General features: G+C 39.0%; 1 protein-coding gene across 3 annotated transcripts in view; it reads right to left on the bottom strand.

The window, feature by feature from the left end:
• Nucleotides 1-24086, bottom strand: part of LOC126428056 (coronin-2B-like) — a 126030-nt gene that overhangs the window by 54656 nt on the left and 47288 nt on the right. For all 3 annotated transcript variants that reach the window (XM_050089932.1, XM_050089930.1, XM_050089931.1), the window contains 5 exons: nt 20292-20408; nt 18306-18455; nt 14106-14270; nt 5333-5557; nt 751-837 (listed from right to left, as the gene is read on the bottom strand). In XM_050089932.1, coding sequence (XP_049945889.1) covers nt 751-837; nt 5333-5557; nt 14106-14270; nt 18306-18455; nt 20292-20408 — 744 coding nt within the window. The remainder of the gene's footprint in view (nt 1-750; nt 838-5332; nt 5558-14105; nt 14271-18305; nt 18456-20291; nt 20409-24086) is intronic.

The following is a 24086-nucleotide window of genomic DNA, read 5'->3' as shown; positions in this document are numbered from 1 at the left end:
GATCAACTGACCGCCCAGATGAACTAGGTGGGCCCCCAATACTGTCTCCTCAGTGATTGTTGCTGCATATGGACCTCCACAGCAGGCACCTGGTTTATGCACCCAAGGCCACTGCTGTTCACTGGATGGAACGAAGGATGGAATTTGCATGTCAATACTACAACTGGACGTCCAATGGGTGGCAACAGGTGATCTTTTCGCACGACTCGCATTTTACGCTCCGTGGATCGACACAAAATAATGTCGACCCTTACCAAACTCCCCGGATTTAAAACCAATTGAGTATCTGTGGGACCATCGCGACTGGAATGTTTGCATCGTGGGCCCTCAACCGAGAAACCTACTGTAGCTGGCCACGGCACTGGCATTGGTTTGGCTCCACGTCACTTTTGGTATCTTCCAGAAACTCACTGACACTCTTTCAACTTGTCCACACTACAAAAGGTGGCTATTTAGACTTTTGCCAGGTGGTCACAGTAATGAGACTGGACTGTGTATTGTGTGTTGAGTGTTATAATAAGAACATAAAGTAGTCTAAAATTTTCTAGTACACAGAGTTATCAAAATAAACTATTCCGTAAAAGAATGCTTCTCACGCAAATGAGGTCAAATTAGATTTAAAAAAAAAAAAAAATGGCCAGTGAACTTTTAAACCAGTTATTACACAAGAAACTGTTCACTGTGCAAAATTAATCTACAAGTTTTGGCCAAAGCAGGATTTGTAAAGTCAATTTTTTTCCAGTTCTTCACCTGGGGAGATCCAGACAGGAACTGGTTCAAATAATGCAGCCATGGGGCCTGGTCAACCACCTCGTAGTACCTGATGTTGCCATCTCCCTGCAAATAAAGCCAAAATTAGATTAATTTCTGAGTGACGGTCACCATGGCTACAGATTAAGTAGCTTTAAGAAATACAGCCAGCTACTATTTTATATAATTTTATTTATGTCACAACACATTTTGGGTTTTCACCCATATTCAACTGGCTTAATACATTTATATCTTCATTACTACTACATTCTTGTTGACAGCATTGGCAACTTGCTGCTGAAACACATCATGTTAATAAATACCAATAAAAAGTAACTGAAGCAGTTTACATTATTTCACACATTTAAAAAAAATACAGCCAGAGTTCACACATTTCCATAACCATAGATAACATGAAGTCAAATTATAGATTATCAAAAGAAAAGCATTACTATTTTATAATAGTAGAAATACTGGAACACGTGAGGCAATACTGACCTTACGACTTATCTTAGAAGAAAGATTAAGGAAAAGCAAACCTACGTTTCTAGCATTTGTAGACTTAGAGAAAACTTTTGACACTGTTGACTGGAATACTCTCTTTCAAATTCTAAAGGTGGCAGGGGTAAAATACAGGGAGCGAAAGGCTATTTACAATTTGTACAGAAACCAGATGGCAGTTATAAGAGTCGAGGGACATGAAAGGGAAGCAGTGGTTGGGAACGGAGTAAGACAGGATTGTAGCATCTCCCCGATGTTATTCAATCTGTATATTGAGCAAGCAGTAAAGGAAACAAAAGAAAAATTCGGAGTAGGTATTAAAATCCATGGAGAAGAAATAAAAACTTTGAGGTTCGCCGATGACATTGTAATTCTGTCAGAGACAGTAAAGGACTTGGAAGAGCAGTTGAATGGAATGGATAGTGTCTTGAAAGGAGGATATAAGATGAACATCAACAAAAGCAAAACGAAGATAATGGAATGTAGTCGAATTAAGTCGAGTGATGCTGAGGGAATTAGATTAGGAAATGAGACACTTAAAGTAGTAAAGGAGTTTTGCTATTTGGGGAGCAAAATAACTGATGATGGTCAAAGTAGAGAGGGTATAAAATGTAGACTGGCAATGGCAAGGAAAGTGTTTCTGAAGAAGAGAAATTTGTTTACATCGAGTATAGATTTAAATGTCAGGAACTCATTTCTGAAAGTATTTGTATGGAAAGTAGCGATGTATGGAAGTGAAACATGGACGATAAATAGTTTGGACAAGAAGAGAATAGAAGCTTTCGAAATGTGGTGCTACTGAAGAATGCTGAAGATTAGATGGGTAGATCACATAACTAATGAGGAAGTATTGAATAGGATTGGGGAGAAGAGAAGTTTGTGGCACAACTTGACCAGAAGAAGGGATCGGTTGGTAGGACATGTCCTGAGGCATCAAGGGATCACAAATTTAGCATTGGAGGGCAGCGTAGAGGGTAAAAATCGTAGAGGGAGGCCAAGAGATGAATACAGTAAGCAGATTCAGAAGGATGTAGGTTGCAGTAGGTACTGGGAGATGAAGAAGCTTGCAGAGGATAGAGTAGCATGGAGAGCTGCATCAAACCAGTCTCAGGACTGAAGACCACAACAACAACAACAGTGCAGAGAGAGATCACATCTATATTTTTTCTGATTTTGCTTCTGTTCTCAGGCTGGACTGAACATGCTACTGAAAAAAAAATCTTAAGAAAGAACTATGGGATCATCTGAAGAACAAGTCCCCATGTCAAAGTTGGTACCTCACAACAGAATCGCAAGTGAGAACTGTTGCTGCCCGACACAGCAATGAACGAGAGGCGTCAGCATAGGCGCGCAACAACTGGAAGATTACTTACGTCACAGTGCAGCGCCACTCTGCCCCCCTCTGTAATTGCCACCTACTACAAGAACAGCATCATCTTACTTCAGATCGAGAAGCAAGAGTTGGTTTAGAAGCCAGTAACATATATCAAAATTTACAGTCAACTGTACACTGATATGAGACTATCATTCTGTATTGTATCAAGTGATACAAGTACTAGTGTTCAGTGACAGTAACCAATACATTTAGTCGTTCCTGTGGACCTGGCTTGTCCAGGTCTAGAGTAGCCTGGCAGACCTAATATATTCCCTGCCAGCTGAATTCTAAACTGATTGAAACAAGGTTTTTTTTTCCCTGTCGCTTTGTTTAGTAGAACATATGAACTGAAAAACCAAATGTCCATCAAGTAAGAGAAAATTTTCTTATATCCTTTGTCACATCACTGTCACATTTATTCAACAGAGTTTTGATTTCCTTGTCTGAGAATTTTTTTTTTTTTTTTTTTTATAGTATGGCATTGCTTGCTACTACACAGCTGCCGAAAAACCCTCAAAACAGATTGCTTGTAACTCACAAAATTTCGAGACAAATTGAGTATGTTATGCATCGCTAAATAGATTTCTCAGCCTTCCAATGTTATATAACATGTTGTGCCATCTATTGACAGAAAAGAAGAAACACTAAGAAGAAGGCATAGCTGCACGGCCCATCTTACAGCCGGCACTGTAATAACAGACTTGAAACCTGCAGCAGGCTGTGAGCCAGCTGTATAAACCAATGGGTTAATTGATTGAAAAGTTGGTATTATGCAGGTACTTAACAGGGTCGAAACTAGATCTTTTTAATGGCTATTTGAAAGATGCCATTTATCCTGCAAAATGTTAAAAATACTCCGTGCCCCAAGTCTTGTCGTCCCCATCCAAAACTACTGTACGGGTGCCCTTTAGAGGTAGTACTTAATAATGGAATGGGACAGTGTTTTAGTACATGTCTCATAGTATTCAGCATGTATGTTAAAGAAGCAGTGAACAGACACAAGGAAAAATTTGTAAAGGAAATTAAAGTTCAGTGAGAAGAAATAAAAACTGTAATGTTTGCTGATAACATTGTAATATTGTCAGAGAGAAAATACCTTGGAAGAGCTGTTGACAGAATGGATAGTTTTTTTTAAAAGAGTATGAGGAGGACATCAAAAAATACAAAACAAAGTTAATGCAAAGTAGTTGAATTTCATCAGGTAATGCTGAGGGGAATCAGATTAGGAAATAAAACATTAAAAGTAGTTGACGACGTTCGCTATCAGAGTAGAAAACTGATTGACTATGGTTGAAGTATAGGGCATAAGATATGCAGACTGACTGTAGCAAGAAAAGCATTCCTGCAGAGAAAAAATAATAAAAATAAAATAAAAAAGAGGTCCATTTGTCAACACTGAACACAAATTCAAGTATCAGGAAATATTTCCTGAATGTATTTGTCTGGAATGTAGTCTTCTATGGAAGACAAATATGGATTATAAGCAGTTCAGGCTGGAATGCAATAGGTGCTACAGAGTAACAATGAGAATTAGGTGGGTAGATTACATAGATAATGAGGAGTTAATGAATCTCATTGGGTAAAAAAAGAAAATTTATGGCACATCCAGACTAAAAGAAGGGTTAGAAGTGGAAGTAACTTTGGGTGTGTCCCAGGGAAGTGTGTTGGGACCATTGCTGTTCGTGTTTTATATTAATGATCTTGTAGACAATATTAACAGTAATCTCAGACTTTTTGCATGTGATGCAGTTATCCATAATGAAGTACTGTCTGAAAGAAGCTGTACAAATATTCAGTCAGATGTTGATGAGATGTCAAAGTGGTGTAAAGATTGGCAACTGGTTTTAAATGTTCAGTAATGTAAAATTGTGCACTTCACTTCCTATGACTACAATATCAATGAAGCACAAATGGAATGGGTGAACACATGCAAATACCTAGGGTAACACTTTGTGGGGATGTGAAATGGAATAATCACATAGGCTCAGTCATGTGTAAAGCAGGCGGTAGACTTCGGTTTATTGATAGAATACTGGGTAAATGCAATCAGTCTAAAAAGGAGACTGCTTACACATCACACATGCAACCCATTCTGGAAAATTGGCTGAAGTATATGGGACTCGTATCAAAGAGGACTAACAGTGATATTTAATGTATACAGCGGGAGCAGCACTAATGGTCACAGATTTGTTTGACTTGTGTGAGAGTGTCGCGGAGATGTTAAAGGAATTGAAGTGGCAGGAACTTTGAGACAGACACAAACTATCCTTAGAAAGCCTCAGTTTCATGAACCGGTTTTAAATGATGAGTCTGGGAATATACTAAAACCCTCTATGCATTGCTCACATAGGGATTGTGAGGAGAAAATTATTAATTACAGCATGCAAAGATGCATTTAAACCACCATTCTTCTCATGTTCCATTTGTGAATGGAACGGGAAGAAACATTAATAACTGGCATAATAGAATGTACCCTTTGCCCTGCACTTCACAGTGGTTCACAGAGTACAGATGTAGATGTAGACTGGTTGACATGACACATTCTGAGACATTAAGGAATTGTCAATTTGTTAGTGGAAGGAAGTCTGGGGAGTAAAAATTGCAGAGGGGAACCAAGGGATGAATATGTAAGCAGGTTCAAATGGATGTACACTGCAGTAGTTATACAGAGGTGGGGGTCAAAATAAAATTCGTTTTGCAACACACCTTGCCTGCGAGGAACAGCACACGGGTGTCGTGGTCGTAGTAGGGGAACAGCACCCCCGAGGAGCTGTCGATGGTCTCTATGCAGAGCGGCTGGGACAGGTCACTCTGGCTCCACACGGCATACTGCCGGTCCGAGTGGCGGGAGAAGCCCGTAGTCAGGATGCGGCCCGTGTTGCCCAGGAACACTGCCTTGCACGCCTTGGTACCTGCGTGGCATACCCCTTCCTGCACGCAGAGATGAATAACAAGTCATTATTTTGTCCAGTGTGCTCCTCATCTTGACATACGGCATATGCAACTGCTGTTTCCAGTTTGATTAAATAGCTATTCCAGTTACGTAATAATGTCTTTGTTGGAAATAAGTCATTTTGCCAAAGCTTTTGGTCAGTACAACACAGGCTGCTAAAGACAAACTCTGCATTCCGTACTGAGGCTACTACACTAAGGCTGCAATGGCCTCCAAATGCTGATGCCTGTACTGGGCAATGGCATTCTGGCCAACATGAAATACTTATCATCCAATTTTTTGAAAACTATTAGGTGAAAAGGGTTGATTTTTGCATTTCTTACAGTCCTATACCTTCACTCACTAAAAAACTGAATTTCAGCATCAAATTAAGTAAAACATTGCACAAAATTGTAAAGATTTTGCAGAGGTAAAAAAGCATCGCATAAATTTTGCATGTGGTTGATTTTAGCTCATACATTGCAGTGAATGAAATATAAATAAGATACCAAAATTTTATTTAAAATGGAGAGCAGAAGGATGTCTCATTTCGTTATTAGGTTATATATATCCAGCTCGGAGAAATGCATAACAACACAGTGTGCTGTCTTACAATGTATTTATTCAGTACTGGTTTCGATCATGGACCACCTTCATAGTGGAAAAATATCGATTGTAACAACTTCACATGCCTTAAGTGTTATTTAACAAGAACTGTGTACACCACTGTTAACTTGAAAACATTAAAATGATACTTAACACCATTATACCAGCTTAAGCAAGCAGGAAACAGTGAAAACAAGAAAAAAATCTAACAGAAGTAAGTGCACAGCAACATTGCCTGAGCAATTAAGTATTATTTTAAAATTTTCAGGTCAAGAACAGTGTATACTTTTCTGGTTAAATAGCATGTATGACATACAAAGGTGTCACAATAGAAATTTTTACACCATGAAAATGGTCCATAATTGAAACCAGTTGTGGATAAATATATCATTAGACAGCACAGTGAGTTATCACGGATTTCTCCAAGTATATTCATGCTGTTAACAGTCACCTGAAAAAAATTTTTGTTTCATATATGAAGTACAGCCGCGCATGACATGCTCATTCACATCCCTGCGTATCATCACAAATCATACAGCCATAACAATAATCACCTCTCATGCAATTCAAGATACTGAAACATGGTTTTCTGCAAATGAGAGCATGTAATGAGGCACATATGTTGTATGATAAATACCCAAAAGTTTTTTATTTTCCGAGATATGGAAGTAACTCATCTGCAGCAGTAAGAGGTTGGCGACTCACAATTCATTCAGATGTCCATAGCACTGTAGAAAAATCCAAGAGGAGCATGTATGCATATATACATGTCAACAACACCTTCAGAGCAGCGTAGCAGGATGTGTGTACACACCCACAGCAGCGAAGGGTTAACTGACTTTTGCATCGGTGCTTGGCAGAGTATGATAATAATATTAAAAAGAACAACGCTTCCTAATGTACACCAAAATTATATTTATTTTGTCACAAATCGGCTTTCGGCTTCTCAGGTCATCTTCAAGTAACAACTGAAGATCGCAAAAACAGATAAACATGAAGTGCAATGTACGTATGTGTACAGAAGATACAGTGACACACACAAATAATTACATAAACTAAAAAAGGGTGAAAGGAAGTTTTTATGTGAAGATATATTAACTACTGATGAAAATAAGATGGATTTACACTCTATCTTAATTTAACAAAGGAGGAAAAGCAAACTGAGTCTGATTATATAATACTAACCTGACATTCTGTGTCATATGTTTGTTGACTTTCAATATTTTAAGCAGAAAGATGACCCTAATGGAAATCAACAAACACATGATACAGAATGCCAGCTTAGTATTAAAAGATCATGGTCAGTTTCCTTTTTCCCCTTCATTAAATTAAGTTTCTATTATAAATACCAGGCTCAGACTGTAAATTCACCTTATTTCTCATCAGTTGATAATGTGTCTCAGCATAAAAACTCTCTTCCCCCTTTTCAGGTTATGTAATTATATCTAGATGATAAAAAATATGATGTTTTCTACGCAAACACTCCATTTTCGTATATTCTGTACAAATAATATCGTATTTATCTGTGCTTGTGACAATCATTTCTCACCCAAAAGTGGCCCGAGAATCCAAAAGATGGTTCGTGACCAAATAACTATAATTTTGCAGAACACTAGGTAGCGTTTTCCTTTCTAATACTTAATTTTTTTCTAGTTCAGTGAATAAACACATGTTCAAGCATCTGCTTGAAGAAAGCTGTTAATCACAGTGTCAGCATGTCTTCAAGAAATGGATGTAATTTGTGCCTCTTTTTAGTAATTTTGGACTAAAATGTATTAAGAACATGCTGTGATACACTAATATACCCTGACCTACCAAAAAAGTAATAATATTTAAAGGCCGTCTTATGGTTTCACCTTAGCTATTGTTTACACGTGTTTACTCTATTTAGATTCACCTGACTGGCCAGTTTTGGCCTCACAGGCCATTCTCAAGAGCTGTAGGTGCCAACATCTCATAATGTATCTAATTATATAGCAATGGACATGCCAGTTCTGATAGCGTGCACACGTACGTGCAGACAGCAAATGTAAAACAGAATGCTTCCAGTAAAGAGTAACAGTCTCTGCTATCGTATATTTAGACACGGTATGTGCTCACTTTTGTACTTAACTGCTGCATCTACTTTATTATTATCTTCAGGTGTATGCACACCTTTTTAATATTACTTATTTTTTTAAGTTGTTTTTTAATTTTTGTGAAGTTTTTTAACTCTCATTATTTTCACTGTTGCTTAAGTTTTTACTATGTGACTTTGTGATGACATGACACACGATTCATTGACATATTTTATTCGTTGTTTGGAATTTTTGTATCTCATGAGCAAGATGTCAGTGGATCAATCATTTCTGAAGATGGCAACTGATTGCCAAAATGTTTAATTTTCATCATATGGTTATTAAGAGACCTTGATGTGATAATAAATTAATCAATTCAAGTATTGCAAATAGACACACATAGAAATAGACACAATTATACCTAGTTTTTGCAAATTATATGATTCTTCCTCAGGGAGTACAGAGGGATAAGTATGGGAAGGTTAGAAAGGAGGAACAGATAAGACAATAGGTGATCAAAAATAGGGCATTGGTGAGCGGTCATGCCAGCTTCAGTCCAGAGATAATGAAAGGTTAGACAGCAAAGTAAAGGCAAACTGAAAGACACAGAAATTAGTGGAAGCTCTATTACTAAAATGCTATCCTGGAACCCAGACCAGTTTCAGTATATGGACAAACAAATTTGGTTTTCAATATTTCGTGCCCCCCCCATGAACCATGGACCTTGCCGTTGGTGGGGAGGCTTGCGTGCCTCAGCGATACAGATAGCCGTACCGTAGGTGTAACCACAACGGAGGGGTATCTGTTGAGATGCCAGACAAACGTGTGGTTCCTGAAGAGGGGCAGCAGCCTTTTCAGTAGTTGCAAGGGCAACAGTCTGGATGACTGACTGTTCTGGCCTTGTAACAATAACCGAAACGGCCTTGCTGTGCTGGTACTGCGAACGGCTGAAAGCAAGGGGAAACTACAGCCGTAATTTTTCCCGAGGGCATGCAGCTTTACTGTATGATTACATGATGATGGCGTCCTCTTGGGTAAAATATTCCGGAGGTAAAATAGTCCCCCATTCGGATCTCCGGGCGGGGACTACTCAAGAGGATGTCGTTATCAGGAGAAAGAAAACTGGCGTTCTACGGATCGGAGTGTGGAATGTCAGATCCCTTAATCGGGCAGGTAGGTTAGAAAATTTAAAAAGGGAAATGGATAGGTTGAAGTTAGATATAGTGGGAATTAGTGAAGTTCGGTGGCAGGAGGAACAAGACTTCTGGTCAGGTGACTACAGGGTTATAAACACAAAATCAAATAGGGGTAATGCAGGAGTAGGTTTAATAATGAATAGGAAAATAGGAATGCGGGTAAGCTACTACAAACAGCATAGTGAACGCATTATTGTGGCCAAGATAGATACGAAGCCCACGCCTACTACAGTAGTACAAGTTTATATGCCAACTAGCTCTGCAGATGACGAAGAAATTGAAGAAATGTATGATGAAATAAAAGAAATTATTCAGATTGTGAAGGGAGACGAAAATTTAATAGTCATGGGTGACTGGAATTCGAGTGTAGGAAAAGGGAGAGAAGGAAACATAGTAGGTGAATATGGATTGGGGGACAGAAATGAAAGAGGAAGCCGCCTGCTCGAATTTTGCACAGAGCACAACATAATCATAACTAACACTTGGTTTAAGAATCATGAAAGAAGGTTGTATACATGGAAGAACCCTGGAGATACTAAAAGGTATCAGATAGATTATATAATGGTAAGACAGAGATTTAGGAACCAGGTTTTAAATTGTAAGACATTTCCAGGGGCAGATGTGGACTCTGACCACAATCTACTGGTTATGACCTGTAGATTAAAACTGAAGAAACTGCAAAAAGGTGGGAATTTAAGGAGATGGGACCTGGATAAACTAAAAGAACCAGAGGTTGTACAGAGATTCAGGGAGAACATAAGGGAGCAATTGACAGGAATGGGGGAAAGAAATACAGTAGAAGAAGAATGGGTAGCTTTGAGGGATGAAGTAGTGAAGGCAGCAGAGGATCAAGTAGGTAAAAAGACGAGGGCTAGTAGAAATCCTTGGGTAACAGAAGAAATATTGAATTTAATTGATGAAAGGAGAAAATATAAAAATGCAGTAAGTGAAACAGGCAAAAAGGAATACAAACGTCTCAAAAATGAGATCGACAGGAAGTGCAAAATGGCTAAGCAGGGATGGCTAGAGGACAAATGTAAGGATGTAGAGGCCTATCTCACTAGGGGTAAGATAGATACCGCCTACAGGAAAATTAAAGAGACCTTTGGAGATAAGAGAACGACTTGTATAAATATCAAGAGCTCAGATGGAAACCCAGTTCTAAGCAAAGAAGGGAAAGCAGAAAGGTGGAAGGAGTATATAGAGGGTCTATACAAGGGCGATGTACTTGAGGACAATATTATGGAAATGGAAGAGGATGTAGATGAAGATTAAATGGGAGATATGATACTGCGCGAAGAGTTTGACAGAGCACTGAAAGACCTGAGTCGAAAGAAGGCCCCCGGAGTAGACAATATTCCATTGGAACTACTGACGGCCGTGGGAGAGCCAGTCCTGACAAAACTCTACCATCTGGTGAGCAAGATGTATGAGACAGGCGAAATACCCTCAGACTTCAAGAAGAATATAATAATTCCAATCCCAAAGAAAGCAGGTGTTGACAGATGTGAAAATTACCGAACTATCAGCTTAATAAGTCACAGCTGCAAAATACTAACACGAATTCTTTACAGACGAATGGAAAAACTAGTAGAAGCCAACCTCGGGGAAGATCAGTTTGGATTCCGTAGAAACACTGGAACACGTGAGGCAATACTGACCTTACGACTTATCTTAGAAGAAAGATTAAGGAAAGGCAAACCTACGTTTCTAGCATTTGTAGACTTAGAGAAAGCTTTTGACAATGTTGACTGGAATACTCTCTTTCAAATTCTAAAGGTGGCAGGGGTAAAATACAGGGAGCGAAAGGCTATTTACAATTTGTACAGAAACCAGATGGCAGTTATAAGAGTCGAGGGACATGAAAGGGAAACAGTGGTTGGGAAGGGAGTAAGACAGGGTTGTAGCCTCTCCCCGATGTTGTTCAATCTGTATATTGAGCAAGCAGTAAAGGAAACAAAAGAAAAATTCGGAGTAGGTATTAAAATTCATGGAGAAGAAATAAAAACTTTGAGGTTTGCCGATGACATTGTAATTCTGTCAGAGACAGCAAAGGACTTGGAAGAGCAGTTGAATGGAATGGACAGTGTCTTGAAAGGAGGATATAAGATGAACATCAACAAAAGCAAAACAAGGATAATGGAATGTAGTCGAATTAAGTCGGGTGATGCTGAGGGAATTAGATTAGGAAATGAGGCACTTAAAGTAGTAAAGGAGTTTTGCTATTTGGGGAGCAAAATAACTGATGATGGTCGAAGTAGAGAGGATATAAAATGTAGGCTGGCAATGGCAAGGAAAGCGTTTCTGAAGAAGAGAAATTTGTTAACATCCAGTATTGATTTAAGTGTCAGGAAGTCATTTCTGAAAGTATTCGTATGGAGTGTAGCCATGTATGGAAGTGAAACATGGACGATAAATAGTTTGGACAAGAAGAGAATAGAAGCTTTTGAAATGTGGTGCTACAGAAGAATGCTGAAGATTAGATGGGTAGATCACATAACTAATGAGGAAGTATTGAATAGGATTGGGGAGAAGAGAAGTTTGTGGCACAACTTGACCAGAAGAAGGGATCGGTTGGTAGGACATGTTCTGAGGCATCAAGGGATCACCAATTTAGTATTGGAGGGCAGCGTGGAGGGTAAAAATCGTAGAGGGAGACCAAGAGATGAATACACTAAGCAGATTCAGAAGGATGTAGGTTGCAGTAGGTACTGGGAGATGAAAAAGCTTGCACAGGATAGAGTAGCATGGAGAGCTGCATCAAACCAGTCTCAGGACTGAAGACCACAACAACAACAACATATTTCGTGTGACTATTAATCAAATTTAAAAATTTAATGTGCTTTTATAATCTATTCATCAAGGGGTGTAATCTTATTTTAAAAGTTTAACACAATACGGCAGGTATTGCAGTTTGAAAGTGTGTGTTTTGAGGCAGCATAGGTCAAGGCACATAAATACACTGACTTCAGATCCACTATTTGAGAAAGAGAGCACTAAACAATTTCCAATAAACTTCACACTTAATTTCAAACCTCTATGAAATTTTTCTGCACTGACACCTCCCACAAAATGAAAGGAAAAATGTTTGTCACTTATTACATTTTTGTTGTTCATGAAGTGAATCTAACATCAGGCATGACATTTTCATTTATCATTTCTTTACAACTAATTCCACTCATAACACAATTTGCAGACAGTATCCGCATAAACCACTGAATATACCTGCAAAATTATATTCGTGGACAAAGTATAGGTCAAGAGATATAACATCGAACACTGAGATGTGTGGAAAACTAGCTTTTGCTTAAAATAGAGTGCAAATTACCCAGTTATGTTCATCCAATAATTTCAAACCTTTAAAAAACTAAACTCCTCTCGAACAGGCCATGAACGCCCAAAGATACTGACCAGCCAGCGGCCCATAGGCATCATCAGATGCGGATGTGGAGGGGCATGTGGGGTCAGCACACTGCTCTCCCGGCCGCAGTCAGTTTCCGAGGTCGGGGCTGCTACTTCTCAATCAAGTAGCTCCTCAGTTTGCCTCACAAGGGCTGAGTGCACTCCCCTTGTCAACAACGCTCGGCAGACCAGATGTTCACCCATCCAAGTGCTAGCTCATCCCGACAGCACTTAACTTCGGTGATCTGACGGCAACCGGTGTTACCACTGCAGTATGGCCGTTGGTTAACTTCAGATTTTTCCTGCACTTTTCTTTGCTTACATTCTTAAAATGAAATATGTAACACATTTGTAAAGTACTCAGACATCTGAAGCTGTTTTATGCATAGGAGTTTGATTCTTTAAAGAATTGAGGGTTTATTGGTTAAGGGCGAGGGGGAGGGGGTGAGGACGAAAGGACGCAGAAATTTCAAGACTTAAAAACCTAAAACGCATACTAACGTATAACTCTAAAATTTCTGCTCCCTTGATGACATATATGAATGAGTAAATGTGCAGAGTTGTACATATTGATTTATATTACATGGTATTCTGCAAACTCATGTGACGCTTATGTATAGTAGACATTTGTCTCTGTTTGTCTTGTGCAACTTCTGTTTGAGGTATTCACTGGGCTACGGGCAGCACTGGGGCATGGCAGCCAATGTGACGCAGAACAAGTGCAGACACTTTTCACTGCCAACTGCAACTCCCAAGAAATATGCGAGACAGAAAGCTTCTTTAACACTAACAAACAATGCTGGAGAAGAGAACATTGAGCTTGAGTGTATATTTTAAGCAGGCTCTTGTTTGACATATCTGAACATAATTCTCTTATTTGTCTACTGATCTGAGTAGAATGAGCAAATAACTGTTTTGTGTGATGTACTACAGTTCAAGAACTGTATGGGAACACTGCACGATCATCACTGTCAGAGTTTAACATATCATTGTTAACAAATTCATGCAGCAGTTGCAGAAGGATAAGGCATACTACAAAAAAAATTGTGTGTAATGTTATTACTTAGAATTCCACTTTCTGGAGGTAAGTAAGTGGTGGTCAGAGATCCCATCCCCTTGCAATTTTACAGTTTTCTTGAGTGAATTGTTCTTTTGATACAAAGGCTACATTACAAGGGCATTATAAATGTTATTCATTTATACAATATCAACATAGGGTTCTTCAAGCAAAACATGCAATGCCATTCGAGACACCATCCAAATGATTCACAACAGCTTCTGCTCACCGAAAACACTATGCCTTTCCGTGGCTCGATGACCCTGAGCTTCTTGTCCTTGCACGTCGTTGCGATGAGCGAGCCGTCACGGTTGAACGACATGGAATAGATGACGTCGGGATGGCAGTCTATCACGTTTACCGCATCGCCGCTCCCCACGTCCCAGACAATCATCTGCAATGCGAACAGGGCAACCACACCCGGTTACATCACCATTCAGTGGACACACAATGCATTCCTCCAGAGGCCAGGTTACAGATGTCTTGTCTCTGAGACAGAAATAAGTTATGATTACTCTTTTCAGAAAACAAGATGCCCACAGCTTTGAAAGTGCACAGTACAATGATTTGTGTATTACAATAGCTTGCAATTTCCTGCAGAGTTTCTGAGCAGAAGATATGCAGTAAATATAGGCTATAAATACAAAATGTTATCTCTAGTATCACCAACACAGGGAAATCTAGAAAGACAATCACACTCAGAATGAAAGTACAACAAACCAAAGAAAAACATATTGCTTATTATAAGCAACTGACCAACTGATATGCTACACAACATAACTAGAGGATGCGATGCCACATACAAGGAATCTTTCAGTTCAAATGTGTGTTTTAGATCATTCTTTCCACCCATTTCTATACATCTGGACCACAAACCACCTAATGCTTTTCGGTTGTGGAACAAAGTTGTCAAGCCATTTGCAGAGATACCAACCTGTTTGGAATTTCAGCTAGTCTCCTGCAAGACACCGGTACAGTCTCTGAACTTCTTATATGTAGCTTTTGAGACATACAGAATGTGTGTCACTGCATGGCATCCTTTTTTTTTCAATAAGCACAGTGCAGTAACTTACTCACTTTGTCCTGGCAGTCTTGGAAAACATTTATCTTGCCTCTGATGTGTAGCATTTGTATCACAGATCATCCTCTGCAATTCTATGAGTTGATGGTTTACTTCAATTGCAAATTATTGACTTGGATTTTCCAATATCAGAGCTTGAACACTTTTGACATCAGGGGTCCTCACCATTCACTGTCTACAGAGTGACATTTCTTTATCTGCAACTGGAATATTCATTTGACAGTTCTGAAGCCAAATATTTTGCAACAGCATGATAAATTCAATATTTCAGGAATCAGTCTTTCCTTTTCATCCCATCTGGTAAGTCTCCTCTGACCTGGAGTTCAGGGTGACTTTCCCATAATGCTCTCCATTTCCTTAGCCTCACCAGTCCTTTCCCTTCATCCCTCTTCCTTCTCATTCAACCATTCTGCCATAAGAAGGAGCCACTGACTGAAAGTTTGCTCATTTCCTGAACTTATGTACATTTCCTCCTGCTGCCGCTTAGTGAGTAGATTTTTTTATCCATTCAACAGTATTCTGTTTTCAAAAATTGATTATTTTTGTTGATATATCAGTCCTTCGACCTACTACAAAAGAAGAATTAATTGTTTCTGTCAGCTTTATAGACATTGCTGAAACTGCATTATTGCCAATAAGGTTTCTTTCAAAGTGAAAAATTCCAGTGTATTTATATTTGTTTTATGACTCTGCCCATACCTTGTGTGACAAAATAGGTTAATTAGTTTAGATTAAGGAAAAAGAGGCTGCTTTAAGAGTGAAAAAAACCTAAAAAATTAAGCTGGGAACATCGCTCTTTTTGTCTGGTTTTGGCACTGATATGTTGACCACTCAATTATTATTAAGTTCAGAGAATGAACAGTTTATCTATGATGTGGATGAGAAAATGAAAATACTTCATGAAATAAAATCTTCTCCTGTTTTTTCATCTAGTTTGTCATCACCAGATCAAAGGCTAAAGCTTCATTATGAAATGGTCACCATCAGCATACAGCCATAAATTGCCAATATGAAAACAGACGGATTTGGGTTACATGTAAGATCTATATATGCTCAGGCTCTTGTATGTTACAGTTGATACAACAGTAGCTTAATGTTTGGTTTCAATGAGCATACATAATTTTGGCCTTAATTATCATATTTTATGACTACTTTGCTATTACGGGTCATCAGCATCCATTGCTGTCAATACAGTTGCCGTCAAGATCTTTTGATCATGTGGCTTCAGAAGCAAAAGAGATAATGGCAATAAATGAAGTTATTTATAGCTGTGCAATATTCATTTCCTGAAATAATATTGCCAGCTGCAGATACATGACGAATTTCAATACAAATATTATGATATATGTGTAAATTAAGTCCAGATACTGGCACAAAATGAGTGACTCAAACTAATACAGGAAACACAGAATAAATAGTACACAGAAAAGAAACACTGCTACAATCCATGCGCTAAAATTTAGTGTGCATGCTAGAAGTCAGCCGTACTGAAACCGAATAAACAGCTGTGTTGGAAGCCAAAGGGGAATGGATATGTTTCAGTTATTTTATTAATTGTGCATTTTAGCTGCTGCACTTACTTACAAGTAAACAGTTGTTTGTTGTACTGTTAAAGTTAAAAATATATGATAGCAGAAGTAAGAGAAAAGACCACACAGGAAAGTAACTAACTGTTCCCATAAGGTGGCTAATAGCAGTACACAATAAAACTCAGTTTTCCCGTTTTATCGCTGCTAAAACTTTTGTTTTTCCTCACTACTGTATATAATACCTCTCATTCGATTCTGAGACAACTAACTAGCATACAGAACTAATGTCCTTCATAGCTTATAGTTTCGTATCACACCTCGATGATGAAATGCATATTTTTTTTTTTTCCAATTCTGGTAATAGTGACTGTGATACTTAATTTCCTTCAACTTAGCAACATAAGATTTGAAGGGTCTGCAGTGAAAAATGTGGTGGCTGACTACTTTACATTTGTTTCATTTTAGGTGATATGTTGCTGTGTACTGAATGTAGCTAACATATCGAAATTGTTTTCAAGGTTGGAAGAAGCAACATCTCACTAGAGTATACATCAAATGTAAGTTGGAGTATTTTATTTGAGTGTGCTGCCTGCTTATGCAGTGTGTTGCTAGCCTGCAGCCCAGCCGTGAATGATTCATTTAAGTAGATACACGTTCCTGATATTACTTACAGTGATTTTTTATTGTACTTATAGCTGGAAGAAAATAATGAAGAAAACATTCCACACCAAAAGTTACCTAATGGAAAAGTTGAAACACATCTTATATTTAGGACAATGGCTGCCAAAAGTTTCTTGGTGACACTTGTCAATCATCACCTGTTAAGCAAACATATTTTGTATTGCATTATACGTTAGAGCCAACTTGCAGGTGTGGGTCTAATTCTAAATTTTAGAACTTCATTTGAAGTCATTCCTAAGTTATTTCAAAATAAATTTACTGACTGCAAACACCTTTGCATCACCTTCGTTAGGTATGCTACCCATTAGCGACATGAAAATTTGTGCCGGACAGAGACTCAAACCCAGATTTTCCCCTCTCACTGTGAGCGGTTGCAGTAACCAATCTGCGCACACCAATTAATTTCGAATTAATTTCACGCAGCTGTCAATCATCATTAATTACTTTTCATCCATACATTCAATTAAATAATGCCTATGTCTTACTTTCAGGTTGAATACATGAATTAAAATTCCAACATTGATACAAAGACAAATTCATGCAGAGTGTCCCATAACAGCTGTTTCTGTTGAAAGTGAAGTTGATTTATAGGATCAAAGTCTCAAAAAAGAAAAATTAATAATGAAGATAAAATTGCTGCAAGGAAAAAAAAATGAACAAAGTATCTTCGTTACCATCTGAAGCTAAAAGCAGTGGCAGTTCACAGCTTGCACAGGTGGCTAGCTTGTGATATAATTTTTTTAGCTAAACATTTATCACATGTTCCATTAGCATTCCCTTTTGTAGAAGTTTCCCTTTAGTCGGTTAGACTACTTCCGCTTCGTATGAATGTCCATTTTGCACCATAGTAATAAGGAGCCATCATTTTGCGTTTGCTTGGATTCAATATGGTATCAAGCACAATGCTTAACTTCATACAAATCAAAATAGCTGGCCTTTGCTTTCCTTTTTATATGCTGTCTATTCTGTTCCTCGTAATGAAAGACTAGTGTTATTGTCATTATGTTCTTGCTTGTAAGGTGGAGTAAAAACCATTGCTTATAGGCAGGTAGAAAATACAAAGAAAGAACTGCTTTACACTGAAGCTAATTGACATGAAAATATGACATATAAGCACAGTAACATTTCATAAGCTCACCAGGTGGTCAAAGCCTGCACTGACGAGGATGTTCTCTGCTGTCGGGTGCCACTCGATATAGCCGACACGGCGTTTGTGCCCGTGCAGGTCCACGATCCAGTCGGAGAGGTGTGTGGCCAGTCCATTGTCGGGTATGTACCACAGCTTCACCTGCAATGCATTATTAGGACATGTGCTTCCTATTACAAAATCACTGTAAATTAATAAGCACATAAATAATTGCAAAAATGTTACGAAACTTCACATGCTGAACACCCAAGGGACTGGGTGATTATATGGTCTATGAAACATTTTTTTAATTTGTGTAAGTGAATGACTGAACATAATTTAGCAAATGATGCAGTACATGAAAGAGAAACATTCAAAGAGTTTTTCGAACATTATGCTGACAAGTTAATTTGGAAAACCACGAACAGGTGCACCAGTGGCTGTAGTTGCTGAAAATGGTAGTGAGAAAGCATTTTGTGTTAGAATTGGCCCGCTGCCACTGGAAGTGACTGGTCAAAGAACTTCCAGTGGCAAATTTCACAAGACACCAAACAGCAAAGTGAAATGAAGAGGACGGATGTTTTTACAATGTATAAGATGAAGAATGAACTTGGTTTGATTTAGAAATCCTCACGATTTTTCACATAAAAAAACCTGGAGGCATTACTTTTCTGCACACCCTTGTACTTGTGAATGAAAATCTTAAAACAACTTATACATAAAATAAGAAAACAACAACCACTTACCTATAGAGGATTGGTGCATGGCGCACCGAAATACGTAATACGAAATAGTTAACACTAGCTTTCAAGCTCTTACTATTTTTCTAGTAAGAGTACTGAGGTGTAACGTGATGCCCAACCTTTTCCTCGCAATCAGATGAAAGATGTTTCTGTTAAAATGTTGTTTAGGTAGGTAGCATGTAGTGAACTTTCCACTGTGTGCACACTGGTTTGATGAATGTACCGAGTCAGAGCTAGACAGACGTGTGAGCAGAGAATGTTACCATGGCGCAACACTGATTGGGTGTCCCCATCTGCTGTGAAGGAGTCTATTCTTTGGCACTGTGGCTTGGTGGTGGTTTGAAAGCCAGAGAATGTGAGGTGCTGCCTACAATGACAAATCCAAGAAACAGCTGAACAAAGTTGAAGAGAAATGTCATTCCCTTCTGTTCTGAGATTCAGTTCAGAAATGGTGTCCTGATTAAAAAGAGATCAGATCACCCAATGTTCTAATTGTTATATAAGAGCAACAACATACGTTAGAGTTCTTTAAAAAGCAATTATGTCTCTCTGTAGCCTGAGTACTACAAAGTTCCCTTCCAGCCTTCGAACTTCTGTAGATGGAGAAGAAGCCACACAGCAAGAGTTGATGACACTTGGTAGGAGGTCCACTGTATCAAGAGAATTCTAGAAAGGTGACAGTACAAGAAGATAGATAGGGTAAAAACCATAATCGATAGCATCAGGATGACAGATTTTTTGGAAGGTAACATGTCTCCTAGGCTCAGTACAGCTACAGAATAGCACTGTTATATGCCAGTACACACATTCAGACAAACAACCACACAGACAACCAAAAGCACACACTGTTAGTAGCAGCCAGACTGATTAGTGTATATTATCGAAAGCAGATGTCTGGGTGCCACGGAGGTCGAGAAAGACAAACGAGGTGAGGATGGGTAGCAGGATAGTCTGAGGCAGTTCTTTTGCAGGATGATTTGGTGGCTACACAAGACAATACCAGTTCTGAGGGTAGAGATTATGCAGGACAGAGAGAGCGGCTGGGAAGGGAGTTGGGGGGGGGGGGGGGGCAGGTGGGAGGAAGGAGAGGAGGGTGATAATGGAGAGAGGGAGGGCACGGATTAAGGGAGGGGGAGGAAGGGAGGAGAGAAGAGGAGGGGGGGGGGGGAGAGAGAGAGAGAGAGAGAGAGAGAGAGAGAGAGAGAGAGAGAGAGCTTATCTTCAGAAACACTCACTCTTGCAACTGCTAACTTACCGTGCAGTCGTCAGAACATGATGCAATTATGTTGTCGTTGAAAGGATTCCACTTAATGTCGAGGACAGGACCCCTGTGGCCTGTTACCCTGCTGGTATTAAAATCCAAGCGACCAGTCTGCAAAATATACATTAAGTTGGAAAAACCTTCCCTCTTAACTGTCAAGAAGCAGCAAAAGTTTTAACAATAGTATCCTTCAAACTGCCATTACATATATGCAACATTAATTAAGTATAAATTGTTTCTATGTTCAAAAACAGAACTCGTCAAGGTCTGTAATTATAGATGATGTTACATTAGGAAACAGAAATAAATTCAAAGATTACTGTATGAATTATTCTGAAGGAAAATCTACATATACTGATGCTCCTTTTATTCTTAACAGTTTATGGAATACAGTACATCCATTTGATAGGCACAGTATTTGCAGTGTTAACCAGTTACTGCCCACACAAATTGAGTTTACACTTGGCACAGTGGTTGATGGGAGTGACTGTAAATGGGAAATTCCTTTACGGCCACTCCCATCAACCAGCATGCGGAGTGTCAATTTAGTTTGCACGGACAGTATATAGGAACATCATTTGCAATATGTCTTCACTAGATTGCTCTTTGTAAGGATGGGTAAAGACCACTGCCTACAGGCAAGAAGCATAAGCAATGGAAGAATTGCTTGCTCCCATTTTGAATGTGTGTGCTCAAGTTAAAGAACAGTCAAGACACCTGTTCTGCAGTGCTATATCTGTACGGGTGAGCAACAAAATTCACTGAAGTCACCTCTGACAGTTTTTCATATTTTATATTAAATCTGCTTTGAGAAGGCACCATCTGTAGAGTTATCATCACCTGTATCATTCCCACTCCTGACATTTAACTATCGGTTATATCTGAGCAATGAGGATATGTTTGTATGAAGCGTCCTCTTCAGAATCACCCATACTATATGCAACATTTCAATGCAAACGTACGAACGGGAGTCAGATGAAAGCCTTGAATGTTGTTGTTGTTGTTGTGGTCTTCAGTCCTGAGACTGGTTTGATGCAGCTCTCCATGCTACTCTATCCTGTGCAAGCTTTTTCATCTCCCAGTACCTACTGCAACCTACATCCTTCTGAATCTGCTTAGTGTATTCATCTCTTGGTCTCCCTCTACGATTTTTACCCTCCACGCTGCCCTCCAATACTAAATTGGTGATCCCTTGATGCCTCAGAACATGTCCTACCAACCGATCCCTTCTTCTGGTCAAGTTGTGCCACAAACTTCTCTTCTCCCCAATCCTATTCAATACTTCCTCATTAGTTATGTGATCTACCCATCTAATCTTCAGCATTCTTCTGTAGCACCACATTTCAAAAGCTTCTATTCTCTTCTTGTCCAAACTATTTATCGTCCATGTTTCACTTCCATACATGGCTACACTCCATACGAATACTTTCAGAAATGACTTCCTGACACTTAAATCAATACTGGATGTTAACAAATTTCTCTTCTTCAGAAACGCTTTCCTTGCCATTGCCAGCCTACATTTTATATCCTCTCTACTTCGACCATCATCAGTTATTTTGCTCCCCAAATAGCAAAACTCCTTTACTACTTTAAGTGCCTCATTTCCTAATCTAATTCCCTCAGCATCACCCGACTTAATTCGACTACATTCCATTATCCTTGTTTTGCTTTTGTTGATGTTCATCTTATATCCTCCTTTCAAGACACTGTCCATTCCATTCAACTGCTCTTCCAAGTCCTTTGCTGTCTCTGACAGAATTACAATGTCATCGGCAAACCTCAAAGTTTTTATTTCTTCTCCATGAATTTTAATACCTACTCCGAATTTTTCTTTTGTTTCCTTTACTGCTTGCTCAATATACAGATTGAACAACATCGGGGAGAGGCTACAACCCTGTCTTACTCCCTTCCCAACCACTGTTTCCCTTTCATGTCCCTCGACTCTTATAACTGCCATCTGGTTTCTGTACAAATTGTAAATAGCCTTTCGCTCCCTGTATTTTACCCCTGCCACCTTTAGAATTTGAAAGAGAGTATTCCAGTCAACATTGTCAAAAGCTTTCTCTAAGTCTACAAATGCTAGAAACGTAGGTTTGCCTTTCCTTAATCTTTCTTCTAAGATAAGTCGTAAGGTCAGTATTGCCTCACGTGTTCCAGTGTTTCTACGGAATCCAAACTGATCTTCCCCGAGGTTGGCTTCTACTAGTTTTTCCATTCGTCTGTAAAGAATTCGTGTTAGTATTTTGCAGCTGTGACTTATTAAGCTGATAGTTCGGTAATTTTCACATCTGTCAACACCTGCTTTCTTTGGGATTGGAATTATTATATTCTTCTTGAAGTCTGAGGGTATTTCGCCTGTTTCATACATCTTGCTCACCAGATGGTAGAGTTTTGTCAGGACTGGCTCTCCCACGGCTGTCAGTAGTTCCAATGGAATATTGTCTACTCCGGGGGCCTTCTTTCGACTCAGGTCTTTCAGTGCTCTGTCAAACTCTTCGCGCAGTATCATATCTCCCATTTAATCTTCATCTACATCCTCTTCCATTTCCATAATATTGTCCTCAAGTACATCGCCCTTGTATAGACCCTCTATATACTCCTTCCACCTTTCTGCTTTCCCTTCTTTGCTTAGAACTGGGTTTCCATCTGAGCTCTTGATATTTATACAAGTCGTTCTCTTATCTCCAAAGGTCTCTTTAATTTTCCTGTAGGCGGTATCTATCTTACCCCTAGTGAGATAGGCCTCTACATCCTTACATTTGTCCTCTAGCCATCCCTGCTTAGCCATTTTGCACTTCCTGTCGATCTCATTTTTGAGACGTTTGTATTCCTTTTTGCCTGTTTCACTTACTGCATTTTTATATTTTCTCCTTTCATCAATTAAATTCAATATTTCTTCTGTTACCCAAGGATTTCTACTAGCCCTCGTCTTTTTACCTACTTGATCCTCTGCTGCCTTCACTACTTCATCCCTCAAAGCTACCCATTCTTCTTCTACTGTATTTCTTTCCCCCATTCCTGTCAATTGCTCCCTTATGTTCTCCCTGAATCTCTGTACAACCTCTGGTTCTTTTAGTTTATCCAGGTCCCATCTCCTTAAATTCCCACCTTTTTGCAGTTTCTTCAGTTTTAATCTACAGGTCATAACCAATAGATTGTGGTCAGAGTCCACATCTGCCCCTGGAAATGTCTTACAATTTAAAACCTGGTTCCTAAATCTCTGTCTTACCATTATATAATCTATCTGATACCTTTTAGTATCTCCAGGGTTCTTCCATGTATACAACCTTCTTTCATGATTCTTAAACCAAGTGTTAGTTATGATTATGTTGTGCTCTGTGCAAAATTCGAGCAGGCGGCTTCCTCTTTCATTTCTGTCCCCCAATCCATATTCACCTACTATGTTTCCTTCTCTCCCTTTTCCTACACTCGAATTCCAGTCACCCATGACTATTAAATTTTCGTCTCCCTTCACAATCTGAATAATTTCTTTTATTTCATCATACATTTCTTCAATTTCTTCGTCATCTGCAGAGCTAGTTGGCATATAAACTTGTACTACTGTAGTAGGCGTGGGCTTCGTATCTATCTTGGCCACAATAATGCGTTCACTATGCTGTTTGTAGTAGCTTACCCGCATTCCTATTTTCCTATTCATTATTAAACCTACTCCTGCATTACCCCTATTTGATTTTGTGTTTATAACCCTGTAGTCACCTGACCAGAAGTCTTGTTCCTCCTGCCACCGAACTTCACTAATTCCCACTATATCTAACTTCAACCTATCCA

This window comes from Schistocerca serialis, chromosome 12, assembly GCF_023864345.2.
Source record: "Schistocerca serialis cubense isolate TAMUIC-IGC-003099 chromosome 12, iqSchSeri2.2, whole genome shotgun sequence".
In the NCBI taxonomy this organism is placed as follows: domain Eukaryota; kingdom Metazoa; phylum Arthropoda; class Insecta; order Orthoptera; family Acrididae; genus Schistocerca; species Schistocerca serialis.
This window is presented reverse-complemented; position numbering and strand designations above follow the sequence as displayed.